This window comes from Staurois parvus, unplaced genomic scaffold (assembly GCF_062004578.1).
Source record: "Staurois parvus isolate SC_StPar_1 unplaced genomic scaffold, SC_StPar_1.0 ptg000159l, whole genome shotgun sequence".
Classification (NCBI taxonomy): Eukaryota; Metazoa; Chordata; class Amphibia; order Anura; family Ranidae; genus Staurois; species Staurois parvus.
Genome location: NW_028317955.1, coordinates 5,006,370 through 5,020,704, shown reverse-complemented (window position 1 = coordinate 5,020,704; position 14,335 = coordinate 5,006,370). Strand labels below are relative to the sequence as shown.

The window sequence follows — 14,335 nt, the reverse complement described above, 5'->3', positions numbered from 1 at the left end:
TAGAGCCTGGACTGGCTTAGTGATGTCAACCAGCAGCTGACTTTAGCCTGTTGTCAGCTGAAAACGGGTCACAGGAGTGGAGAACGAACTGCACACCTGTGATTCATAGAAGTATACCCAAAATAGCTTTAGCTATACTTCTCATTTAAGTATAATTGTATTGTTATAGATGGGGTTTGGTGGGTTGCATTTATGGCATTTATGGCAACATGTGAGCAACATATTGTCAGTCATGGGTAATACACAGTACAATATATGGACAACACATTGGTAATTGTGACATGATGTGGATAACAAATGTAGGTAACAAACATGTAATCCTGACAATGCTTGGACAATATATGCAGTCCAAAAAAGGAAACATGGATCACCATGGCAGTGCATGGGCAACAAACAGGCAACTGTTATACTTCAAACAAACCAACCCTAACAAAAAGGAAACAATAGTACTTTCAACGGTACCACAATTTCATGTATATAACAATATCTAGTTTTATTAGTACAAATATTAAAATGTTTAGAATAAGACAGATCACAAACAGATCAAAAAGTTTGCTCATCAAATACATAGTGTATAACTGTTTAATTTGATGAATTGGAGGAAATAACAAGTCATCAATACTGTACTCCAATACATCAAGTTAAAAACTTCTATTTGATGTTATGTACTGTATGAGATAGTAGCTATACACTCTATTTGATAAGCAACATTTATGATTTGTTTGTGATCTGTCTTATTCTAAATGTTTGTACTAATAAAACGAGATATTTTTACATACATGGAATTGTGGTACCATCAAAGTCCTATAGTTTCCTTGTTGATAGGCTTGGTTTGTTTGAATATTCTTGAATAAGGATGTAGGTACCAGACTACTTAGATTTTATATTGCCAATGGTTCTATTATCAGAGTCTCTCCCTTTATTTGTTTGTAGAAAAACGGTTACAATTCACCATCAACATAGGGTAAATGTGACAATGCATGGGCAACAAGGGGCAATCATTACTATACATCGTCAACAAATGGGTAATCATGACAAAACATGACAAACTTTTCTGCAAACCTGAAAACTGCATGCAGTGGTCCTCGTCTTCTTTTGGCTATGCCCATCATCTTCCCTGTGGCCAGAGCGAGGCGCTGAAGGAGGAGAGAGCACAGCCTGCACCTATGACTTGGGAGGCGATGCTGACAGTCAACCAATTGGCACTCAAGCCAAAAGAAAATCTCATGACCCAAAGGGAAGTGATTATAGGGAGTGATCTTTTTTTGCGTAAGGCAATTTTTTTCTATGTATTCACTTTTAATAGTAGATTGCATTTTGATCAGAATTTATATTGGGCTGTACCCACTGCTATGATTGAGGAAACAATCATAGTGCTGTCTGTCACTTGTGTTGAAATGGATATTGCTCCCTCTTAATATATCAGTAACAGAATTAGTTATCTCCTGTCATTATAGATATTGCCATTAGTGAAATAGGATAAATAATTTAGAAAGCTATTATTGAGTTAATTGTTTATCTGTTCGATAATTATTGTGGGATGTGTGATTTACATGAAACATTTTTAGTTTTTATAATAACATTTTTAATGGTTTAAAATCTGATGTTTAATTTGCCTATAATTTGCCTTTCCTGGTTTCTTGTTTTCCCCCTCACCAATATGCTAATAATTTTTTAATAAGACGTTTTTTAACCACTTCAAGTCCAGATACTTTTACCCCCGTCCTGTACAGGCCAATTTTCAGCTTTCAGTGCTATCACACTTTAAATGACAATTGCTTGGTCATGCAATACTGTACCCATATACATTTTTTAGCATTTTTTTGAGACAGATAAAACTTGATTTTGGTGGTATTTATTCACCACTGGGATTTTTATTTTTTTTGCTATATAAATGAAAAAGCCCAAACATTTTGAAAATAAGTGGTTTTTTTCTTGCAAATAAATAACCTTTCTTCATAAATCTTGGCCAAAATGTATTCAGTTATCTTTTTAGTAAAAAAATAAATAAATAACCCAAATTCGTTTATAACCAAAAATAGTTTTTCTAATTTTTTTTTACATTTTAATTTTTTTTATATTATTTGTTTTTTTTAACATACTGTCACCCTAGCAGTACAGTGTGGGGAGTGATGAAGATACCCATAAAGGCTGTAAAAGCAATAATTTCTCCTTCCCTCTGGCTGCATTCTTGCAGCCATTGAGAAATACTGTGTGAGCTGTGATTGGTCACAGCTTGTCACATGGTGTCGCAAACGTGCGCACCAGAGACTGACGCAGTCCTCCATTTTGTTAAGAATCTCCATGTTGTCCCTCATTTTTCCCCCTTTCCTCTCTGTTAATCCACAGGGACATATGTGTGTTGGAAGGGTCACAGACAGGCTGGAGCACGGCAGGGAGGCCAGAGCTATAAAACACCTCTCTGAGCAAGGCTGTCTGAGCAACCTGTGCCATTTAACACCTCGTAAAAGGATAACAGAGCCTTCCCAGGAGTTCAAGGCATTCCAAGGAAGCACAAATCAGATAAACACTTTTCAAAATCCATTTTTCCCCTATGTCTCATATCTTGGAATATGAGAGACGTACATAAAAACCAAGACATATCATCAGATTGGCTAAGAGAAGACGAAAAATTTGATGGGTCACTCATCTTGTCTCGAATACATAGGAAAGCGAAAAAATAGATCTCGTGAACCGTTCAGTGTATACTTTCATAATTCATATCTAATCAATCCTCAGACTTGTTTGCATAATAATCTACCCGCGGGTGGAATGTCCCTTGTGCAGATGGAAAGTTATGGGCCAAAATATGAGTTACGGGAGATTTTGACTCTAGTTGAGGTATCCGCCCATACCTCCACGCCCTAAACGAGGTATTAGTCCTTGATTTCAGAGACACCCCCTGCTGGGGAACTACAAAATGGGCTGTCAGGCCTAAGAGAGTTAAGTTGAAGACGTCTCCCATTTTAACATCAGTACCACCTGGGGAGACCTGTGCCCTTTCGCTCTGAAACTTGGATCTGCTAACCCAGGACTTTGGCAAGTACCTTAACCCTTTCATCTCTCTTTGATATCTCTTTGCTGTGCTGTTGGTCTCTGTATATTTATATATATATCTTAGTTACATCATTTTCTATAAATATTGTTATTGCACCCGTTTGACCTTTTAGTAATAAATCTTTTCTTCTGAAAGTGTTGAACTGTTTCTATAGCGCTTTATTGCAATTTACGAATTCCTGCCTCTAAAGAGAATGCTACTGTGTTTGTTTAACCCTCTGCATAATCGGCCTGCAGTGACCGTATTATGCAGACGATTATCTCAACCATTATAGTGTTTTAGCTGATATCGCCGAGTTTCCTCTTTCTCTGTACAAAAAGGAGGTGGTGGCAGTGTGAAGGGTTAATTGCGTAATTAACCTGACCCCATAACAATCGATTCAGGCTGCCGGTGCATCGATTGTGGTCCAATTAGCTGGAAAATCGTTGTGCAGGGTGCAGCTGGGTGTGGCATTGTTATGCGCGTGACATCACGGTTTTAGATCGGCTAGTCCTTCGGTCACGAGTTTGGTGGGAAGGTCTGGGGTCTGACGTCGCGATCATGACACATGGTACAAGGCTGTTGTGATAGCCTTGTACCATGTGATCTCTGTGATCATTGACAGATTTCACACGCAGTAAGCAATGATGTCAGAAGTGACATCTTGCTTACTACTCTTTATGTTATCACTGATTGGCCAATCAGTGATCACATGATCGAGACCTCACACAGAGGTCCCATACAATGAACCGGTGTTTCGCTGTGTCCGGAGGAGTGTGTACAAGCAGAGAGCGGGGAGGATGTTTATAAACGGCCACCCGCCCCTGCACTGCTCCCGTCCGGCCGTTTATATACATGGGCTGGACGGGAAGTGGTTAATATTGCATACCTTATTTTAGACTCAATAATGCCACCAATAGGTCTCTCTGTGCAATGCAGGCACATTGCGGCAGGTGAGAGTGGCTAGCAAGGTGCTATGTATAGCTTCCTGAAAAACATCACCGAACCCCACTTTAGTACTCCTCTCAAGAACCCTCATCCCTGATGCAAGCAGTGGGCTGGCTCTTGGGAGGAGTTATGCAACTATCAGAATGTCTTGATGGGTGGATGTCAATCTAGAGGAGTGGGTATTTGCATGCAAACCTCCCTAGGTATTGCCCGCATGTAATGCTGAGCCCCCAAATAAAAGGGACGGGCCAGGAACAGTAAGGCTGGAGAGGAAAGATGATGCTGGACATCCTTCAGCCAGGAAATGAAGCGGGCTCTATTTGACTTGATGCAGCTATTAATGCATATTGTGAGAGGCTCACAGTGTGCAGAGGAATCAGAGTAAGCAAATTCAGTACAGTAGAGGAGCCTGTATTGCTGTAAAAGACTGAAGGTATGATTGGAGTTCAGATGCAAGGGGAAAAGGAGTAAAAAAAGGATTTTGAACATAAAGGCTTTTCATTTTGCATTCTATTTGTGTATTTTGTATTTTGTGTTACTTTTTTTAAAGTAGTTAGAGTTTATCCTTGTGTATGATACCCTCTTCCTTCCTATTCTCCCTGACTTTGAAGCTGGGTTCTATGTTTTATATAAATCAAGATGCAAAGGAAGAGGTACAGATGGTAGGGTATGAGTGCCCAGTTAAAGGGTGTGACAAATGCGGGTCAGACAAATACCCTCTTTATCAACTTGTGACAAATGGCTGGCCAACCTCACACTGTGCTATACAAACAAACAGCAACTGCCCCAATCTATAACTGGCCTTTGCAGCAAGGAGCACATGGAAGGGCGACGCATGTCAAACTACAGCAAAGAAAATTTCCCAGCTCAGCTTACCAACCATCCTGCAACCAACCAAATTGTCCTGTCTAACAGTTCACAGTAAAAACAGGGGTTTAATTTAAACACATTTGCAAATACATGCGTAAGCGGCAGAGTCCTCTTCATGGCACCCCAGCATTTTCTGCAGTCCTAACTCTTTAAATTTTGAGAGCCTCCTTAGTAGAAAAACATGCATAGTCATGGATAGACTGAGGGCAGGTAAGCCTGGAGGGAGCTCACCCTTCCTTTAAGGCACAGGGGCACACTGGACACCCAGCATATAGCACAATGACAGCCAAGGTGTCATACTGCTCTGTCACTAATACGCGACAATTACACTCTCAGCCTCATCTTGCACCACAATTTTCCAGCTTGCAAGACCACAATCTAAGTGCCAACAGACTGAGAGCGATTGTCACTGGATTTAGTCAACTAAGCAATTAACCCTTTGCTCTGCCACCAGATATTTTGTATCGTAAAGTATCAAACGCTCAAAATATTAGCAATACAAGTCATGACTTTAGAATAAATGTCTGTAACACACACTGTCACCACAGACAGGTACATCCAGAGATTTACCATGTAGCAGTGCTCTTCAAAGAGACAAGCATTCTTTAAGTTCTGCGTTAGTGCATTAGAGACAATTTTAACACTTCTCAAAATATTGTTTAATAATGAAAAAGTAAAAATGGTGCAAATAGAACATTTACAGAAAAGGGGTATTACAGAGGAAGCAAAGTGACAACAATGCAACAGCAACCCAAAAGGGCGGAAGAATAAAAAATACTTATCAAGTCTTGGTTCAGCAAAGTCCAATCAATGAACAAGATGGATGCAACTCTCAAGTCTGTACAGATGTTCCTTGGTTTGATGTTGAACAAGAGCTGTCAAGTGTGGATGCAGCCCCTCTTTTCTGGACCTTGAGGGGTGTGTTGGCATAAATGATTTGGCCAGTCACCAGATCTGTGGCCACTGGGATATCACTGTGTTTATGAATATGCCACAGTTTCAGTTTTCTATAAGTATTAATATCTTTGAATACCTACAGGTTACAATCTGCTAACTTGCATTTTACTGTCTAGCATGAAATTACCTTTTGATTGAATATAAATATGAGGGATGTCAGATTTCACTTAGGAGAGGAATTGGGCTGGATCTACTCTTGGGGTAGTGTTGTTGGGGCTCAAAATGCTACTAATTAAGGGATAGGGGTAAATATGTCCTTAATCTGGCTGTACTGTATTATCTCAGGAGTTATGTGATACACTGGGGATTTTGATTCTTTGCTAATAGCCAGTCAGACATGAAAGCATGTTCGACTCTTCCCCAGCTGAGCTATTTACAATTGATAACAAGTTTCAGACCAGGACAGATAGCCATTAGCCTGAGTAAGATATTTTATTGCATGCCATGTACTGCTAATGAGTTTAATTACCTTGAGGCTCCAAGTATGACAGAATTAAATTGTTTTATGATAACTGTTAGGCCCCATTCCCATGGACAGACTCTGCCAAGCGGATCTGCCTGCTCAGCTGGGAGATCTGTCTGCTGATCCCTGCTGGTGGAGGTGGATGACAGGTCCATGTCCGCTCTGCACAAGCCTGCTGTTCTCTATGGGGCAGTCGGATGTAAACGGACCACCTGTCTGTTTATATCTGATTGTCATCCGATCTGCTAGATGCAGGACCGAGATAAGGGGGTACCACCAGTCCTCCTTTACGGAGCCCAAGCTAGCAGGGGGGCCCAAGCAGCTGAATAAATCAGATATGAGCAGGGAGGGTGATTGGCATGGCAGGGGGGGGGGGGGCAATTACTTGAACCGATCCCCTGTATGGCTCTCTGTAGCAGCTGAAAGCTGACTTCTTCTCCTCTCCCTCCTGCAGGTGGCAGAGAGAGCCATACAGGGGATCAGTTCCAGTAATTGCCCCCCCCTTCCCGTTGTGCTGATCACCCTTCTTGTGCACCATATGTTTCCCCCTGCTGCTCAGGCCCTCCTGTGTGCCCCCACGCCTGCCGTGCTGCCAGCTTAACCATCAGCAGCTGCAAGCACTCAATAGGATCCTTCAGGATGGAGAGTGGAGGAAGGGTCTGGTAAATATGTTACATTTACCAGGCCCCTCCTCTCTTGAATAAACATAATAAGTGATAGGTAACAATCATTCACTGTGTTCATTCATAACTGAAGCATAGTAAATTGTGTTTTGGGTCTCTTTTTTGGTGGGGGGGCCCTCTCAGGTTAGCTGTATGGGGCCTCGTGGTTTCTAACAGCAGCCCTAGCTAGATGGATCTCTGGTCCGATCAGGTCAGGCCTGTGTGAAAGGGGCCTGAGAATTAGACTTAAATGTGTAATCAGTAATAGGGTAGAGAGGTTCTGCATGTCCTCTCAATGGACTGATAAGGATGTCCTGGAATGCAGCTAAAAGTTCTCCAGATGTCTTCCTGGGAGGATGTAAAGGGGATCACTGCTGTTATGTCTCCTCATTGTTACAAACTGTCATGGTTGAATTCTGAACAGCATGGTGGTCCTTCCCTTTTCACAAAGTCTTGTGTGGGCCTAGTCCAAATGATCATTACAAAGAAGAACATACATACTGTAATGGGGGGAATTCAATAAACCAGTTACAACACTGTCATGAATATGACTGCTTCCTGCACAGGGCTCCCTAGTTGCTGTTAAGTCAGCAGCTACTGGCATCAAACCAACTTATGACTTATCCCCAGCCCCATTCAACTGCCGGCCTGGAGGTTCTCTGACCGATAGCTGAAAGTAAACAAAGGGTGGTTGATATAGGAACCGGCAGTGGCCAATGACAGTTGTGCCAAAGGACAATGATGTCAACCAACATCCCAGCACCATGACACGTGGAACCCCCAAACAAAGAAAGGACACCTGCCGCTGTCCATCAGAAACACATGCTGACACACATCAAAATACAGCGCCACCAGCAGGAAGGGTGGAGTAAAAACAGAACCTTTACAGTCAATCCAAACGAGTAGCGTTCCCAACTTTTGCTACAATATTCAGATTTAGCAATCAGGTTAAAGTGTTGTATACTTTCTGTCCTTGTTCCCTTTAAAAAAAAGTAGAAAAAGAGCAGAAGTGCTTCATAAAAACGATAGGTAATGTTCACTATAATACTAAAATTCCCGGAACATGGTTGCCATTCCTGCACTGCAGAAATTTCATTACGATTGCTCAATGGGCCATTATTCACTAATAATCTCTTATGGCAAGTTTAGTGTCGGTATGTAATTAACCATGAATTTTAATTTTCAGATTATAGATGATGAAGAGACACAGTTTATGAGCAACTGCCCTGTAGCTGTTACGGAGAGCACGCCAAGGCGAAGGACGCGGATACAGGTCCTCTGGACAGCACCATCTATTGGTACCGGCTGTGTAATACTTAAGTAAGTACTGTTACTCTCATGCATTATATGCTACTATAAAAAATACAGGATTTTCCGTTCTGCAAATAAAGTAATGTATATCATAGCAACCAAGAAAAATTCATTTTCAGTGATATTGAAAGGTTATTGGTTGTCATGTGTTATTGCACTTTAGTTTTACACCATGGACTGCCTTTTAGGCTATATTTGATTATCCATAAAGCAGCAATACCTAGCAAGCCTGAAAGGAATGACCTGAGAATTAAAATGAAGCCACAATGCCCTGTTGCTGGGCAACTACTGTGGAAATTAGGATTACAAACAAGACTATAATAAAGGCACAATCACTGTGCCAAACTACGAAGAAGAATGCAAACAGTATGATATATATATATATATATATATATATACGCACGCATAGAGGTGCGGGTTTTTTTTTGCATTAGGTAGGTGCTCTGTCATGTGCCATCATGTGTATCCTTTGTGTGCACTGATGCACATTTTCATTGTGTATTGATTTTACAGTTTGGTGGGGAAATGTTTAACAATCATTGACCTAGGCTTGTTAAAATGTGTTTCCAATGCATCAAAATGCATGTTTTTCTGTTTCAAATGCCACTTAATACATTGACATACCTGCCTAGACTCAGTCTGTCTGGATAGTATGGTCACCTGCTTTGCACCATCCACAGGCAGCTTAACTCTTCAAAAAAAAACACAGAAGTTGAATCCAAAATAATTTTACTTCAGTTAATTGCAATACAGGGGATGTTTTTCCAGTCTTTTAAAGTGTAAGAAAACAATGACTTTCCTAAACCATCTCTCTGCGATGTACAAATGCTTACTAAGGGCATATAGAGGAAAAAGGGAGGGACTAACTAGCACTAAAGGGGAGGACAGCGGAAGATATCAAATCACATAAGTAAACAAGTTGTAGGGGCTCAAAACCATTACTACATGCCAGCATGCTACAGGACAATAGTAAGCTGATGCAGTTCAATACAACAAAAAATACATTTATGTAGCACTACCATCAGAGGAGTCGCTGGTAATTGAGCCTATTTCTCCCTCTCACAGCATGCACAGCCTGGCACACAGCATTTTCAACATTTTTCTTCTGGCTCAAGAATCGGTACAGGGTTTTTTATTGAACAGGAACATGGATAGGGATGGGGATCATGTGATACCCCGAAACTGTAAACCATAAACAACTTGAGGACTACTAAATTTCTGGCTGTTCTGCACAACTCTTGAAATCCTTGCCCAACTTTGTCTGCACTTTCCCAGCAAAGTCTCATAGAATCTCCAGCTGCCTGTGACCTGTACTTCACTGTACTGTCACCCTTGTAGCACTGGGATTTTGTAGCCACCAGGATCATCAGTTGCCTTCCGCCAATAACCCTCCAAGCTCTTTCTTGTGATGGCTATGTAGACTCACACCACCTCTTGGGATATCTCCCACAGCTTCCCACTGGCCCTATCCTGTAAGCTGTCTTCTGACCCTCTGGATTCTTTGGTTGCTTTTCAAGTAGGCCCCTAGCTAAGCCTTGCAGGTACCTTGGAACCATCAGGCTGGCTTCCTTCCAGCTTCTGCCCAGGAGGGCAAGGCCCCTCAACAGGGGTCTCCTCCAGCATGCTGGACCCAGGAACACTGCTCTACACCCACATACAGCAAGATGCCTCCTACTGCACAGGCTTAAGACTATTTACGTCCCCCCCCACCTTCTAGGCACCCCCTTCTCAGGGATTGGCTGAAGTTCCATAAATATTTAGGCTGCCCTCTGCCCTCCCTCCTACTATGTTCCAGAAACAAAGACATGGGGATGTAGCAGAGCCTGTGAAACCCTGAGCAGCCTCAATTAACCAACTTCTGCTCCACTGATTATAATGAAACTAAACTAAATTCGACTTAGCAGCCTACTCTGCTGGGGACAGAACATGTCATATGTGTTTTGATGCATTGCCATTGATTCTATGGACCTCCAAAAACACTAAAACACAGAAAATAATCATGTCATATTTTTTACAAATACACTATACTGCAGCACTGCAATGGGAACAGAAACTATCTTTATGATAGAGAACCACATCCAATCCACATATACTGTATGTGAACCGGCACTTAAGGGTCACAGTCAGGAGCGGACTGACCATTCGGGCACTCGGGCACTGCCCAGGGGCCCGGGGTCAGTAGGGGGCCCCATAAGATGCCTCTGGTACCTTTCATATGCTTTTTAATAGGCTTTTTTGGATGTGGTTTGAGTGTGGATGAGGACACAGGTGCCCCATGATCCCCTATTGCCCGGGGGCCCAATCAGTTGTCAGTCCGCCCCTGGTCACAGTGCAACATTTCATTTGGGTTTGTTTTTGTTCTACACTTGGTATTAGGTGTTTTGTGAGTGTATCTGGGATTCATTTGAATTTGGTTTTGGGTTTGAACACGAAGTGCAGCATTACCAGTTTTTAGAAAATAAAAGCAGCCCCACTCCAGCCCCATTCAGGTCACTCCTCCGACATGTAGCTGTTTCAATACACATTAGGCAAGGGTCCACTTTTGTCACCATCAGGAGACCCAGCCTGAGAAATGTCATGCATCTATCACTGGAGTGCAAAAAGACAGGAAGTGGCTACAAAGAGGTTGCAGGAGATCATTTGCACTCAAGCGCAGCAATGAATACAAAAAGTGAAAATAAAGACTGCATAGAAAACAAAAGACAATTGTTTATAGTATGTAAAGCTTTAATCCATTCCAGCTCCCTCTTGGTGGTCTTTTGTTGGATTGCAATGTTAATGTATTTTTGTACAACAACCACAGCAGTGTCAGTATTTGGTAGAGATGTATTCTTCAACCAGTAGATGGCAGTGTTTATAGGTTTGTAGCTGCATCCATGATAGAACTCTATGTCTTTTCTCTATAATAAAGTTCCTGTTTCCTGTTTGCAGAGAAGCAGCAGATAAACACATGTGAAATGTACACTGTCTGTTCTGTAGGGCTACAAACAGGATCTCTAACACCCTTTAACTGAGTCTTAAAGTGGAACTAATCCCTCCTATGCCTTACAGCTGGAGAAACTGCCAGCGTAGCCTCTGTTGCCACGGTGCTGCACATGTGATATGACTCCAACTCTTTGATGGCTGTTATAGCTGCAAAGGGTGGGCCAACTCAATACTGAACCCTACAGATTAAGACTGGGATGCCATTAAAGTTCATGTGCGTGTAAAGGCAGGTGTCCCAATACTTTTGGCAACATAGTGTATCTGCGTGAATCACTTCTGACAAGTTTTCCTGACACCATGAGAAAAATGGTAATGTGGAGGGATCTCCAGCACACAACCTGTGATTGACAGCCTCAGCTCTGTTCTTCTGTGCTGTGTGTGTGTGTGTGGGGGGGTGTACTTCTAATCAGCTCTTACTGAACTCTTCAGAGTGTAACTTCAGCTCACCTCCCCCTGCTTTATGACAGCTCAGAAAGCTTTATAAATTTCGGGACTTTGATTGGCTGTAGAGAAGTGATGGCCTTAGATAAACAGGTACAACTTATTTAGGGGGATTTGTTTAATCACTGTGTATCACATGAGGCCAGTCACTTCACTGGGTATATGGAGATGTTTATAACCACTTTAATTCCTTGTATCTTTTTCATGTCATGGTAGTGGTTGCAGATCTACAGTCTGCTCTCCAGATGTACAACCCACATGATTCCCTCCCAGAACTTTGTACTGCCTGTTAAAGACAGCAATTTGTCCTCCGCAGGTACCCAGAATTAATAATGTGTGCTTCCACTCGCATGCAATAAAATAGAGATAGAGGCACTGTCCTCCTTTTCTTGCCTGGAGGAAGCAGAAAGCCACCGCTAATGTACGAATGTGACAGCTGTACGCCATTTCTTTGTCTGGAGCAGCTGTCAGCACGGGACTGCTTTATTTCATAAACAGATGTTTAATGGGACTTCATTGATATTGTCAGATATTCAGAGAACAGAAAGGAGGCTGAGAAATAATCAGAATATTCATGATTACGCTTCTTTTAAGACTATAAATCAAAGTGACAAATGACAACATCAAAGGGCCCTTTGTTGTTCCTGCTTGGCTCAGCAAGCTGCGTAATTTCTTCCACGTGGTCAGCAGTTTGCTTGTTCGCTCCTGCCCTGTAGCCAAGTCAAGAAATGGAATTGGGCAGTTCATGAAAATGTTACAGGAGACCTGGCCTGAGGAGTAGAAGGAAGTTGGCGTTGTTGGTGCTTTCAGCAAATGTTACTTTTTTGGGCTGTCACGCTGACCCTCTTGCTTCAACACGTTGGGGACTATGTATAAAAATGTGTTTCATCCAGCATGTACATTTGTTCTGTGTGAAAAAACAAAATTCTCTTGATAGTTTTTTAGATTTGTCCCACAATGTAGAAAGCTGTGACTGTTGTGCAAATATGAAAAATGGAATGTTTTTAAAGCCCAACTCCAGGCAAAAAAAAAGATTATCCCTTGCAGTGGGGCTGCACCCGCAACTCAAGAGTTAATTCCTGTTTATAAAAAAAAATATAAAAAATGTGTCCACGCAACTCAAATAATGAATAATAAAATGGTAACTTCCCATGAGACGCAAGGCGTAAAGGGGTGGAGTCCAGTGACGTCATCTAATTTACTATTCAGGATTATGTACACCAAGCCGTCACCTGCTGGTGGCAATGTTTCCAATCTAGGATGGTTGTGGGCTTTATATGCTGTTCTACGCAATTTTTGATATGAGTATATTTCACTCCTTTTTATGCAATAAAAACAAGGTATGTGAAGAGCATTAGATTTCCATCCGTTGTTTTGAGATGGTCTTGTTGCATTCACTTTAATCATCCTCAGAGATTATTGTGAATTATCCATTTTGGGTGGAGACACTGGGACAGTTCATTAAAAGTTATCAAATGTGTTATGTTGGTCACGTGACCACATATCGCATACGATACTGACACTGTCACTTTTGCTAGTATGCTGTATTTGCCACATAAAGACGTTAAAGTCAATTCAGAGAAGGAAATAAATAATTAAATGCATGCAGTAATTAAGCAGTGGTGAAGGTATGTGGTATGTTCTGGTTGTTAAGGAACAGGTGGCCACCGGCATCCTTAACGACCAGTAACTGTCATGGTTGTTAAGGAGCGGGCGGCCGCTGTGTCCTTAGCAACCGATGTGTCATCAGCTGTCAGCGGGATTCCCCGCTGACAGCTGAATATAAAAAAAAAATTACGATTAAAAATGAAGAAAAAAGTGAGGTCCCCCTCCCCCAATCCAGAACAGGCCCTTTGGGTCTGGTATGAGTTTCGAGCTGAACCATGCTGTTTTTTTTCTTTAATTTGGTATGGGGGTTCCTCTCAAAATCCATACCAGACCCGAAGGACCTGGTCAGGGTTAGTGATGGACCCCATGCTGTTTTTTTTCTTAATTTTTAATTGCTGGTAATTCTTTTTTTTTTTTTTTGTACATTCAGCTGTCAGCGGGGAACACACTTTTAGTAGTATTTTTGTAGTGAATGCCAACAAACATTTTGAAAAACGTTGCATGGTATCTGACCGCATACTTGGATGCGGTAGACAATCGCTTTGTGAATAGTCCCCACTGAGAACTGGTGTGGATGGATAATGTTATCATACCTGTTTAGACCTCGAAGGGTTAGTGGGGGACCCCACACAATTTTTTTTTCCTTAATTTTTAATTGCTAGCAATTCTTTTTTTTTCACATTCAGCTGCCAGCAGGGATTAGTAGTTTTTTTTAGTGAATGCCAACTGAGAACTGCTGAGGATGGATTATGTTATCATACCTGTTTAGACCTCTTTTCATTTGGAGGTCATTTCAGAGGTGAGCAGACCCACATGCTCGTTTTTGCACAGATGTGCTCTTGAGGGAAGATTTTGTGCTAAAGCTCAAAATTTGTTTCACCGTATGCACAGTGCACCCAGGATGTGGTTTAAAGGACTGAATTTGTATTATTGGACATTTTTAGTCAAATTTATTTTATTTGATGCTTTTTTTTAATTTAGTGAAGCACCGCACATAGATTTATTACTGTTTAATTCTTGTTAATGTCTATGGGAAAAATAAAAGAAGATTTA

At 41.6% G+C, this 14,335-nt stretch overlaps 1 protein-coding gene across 1 annotated transcript in view; it reads left to right on the top strand.

Annotated features, from left to right (window-relative positions):
* SPON1 (spondin 1) overlaps positions 1–14,335 on the top strand; it is a 491,275-nt gene that overhangs the window by 151,393 nt on the left and 325,547 nt on the right. The window contains exon 3 of the mRNA XM_089675872.1: positions 8,124–8,257. Coding sequence (XP_089531998.1) covers positions 8,124–8,257 — 134 coding nt within the window. The remainder of the gene's footprint in view (positions 1–8,123; positions 8,258–14,335) is intronic.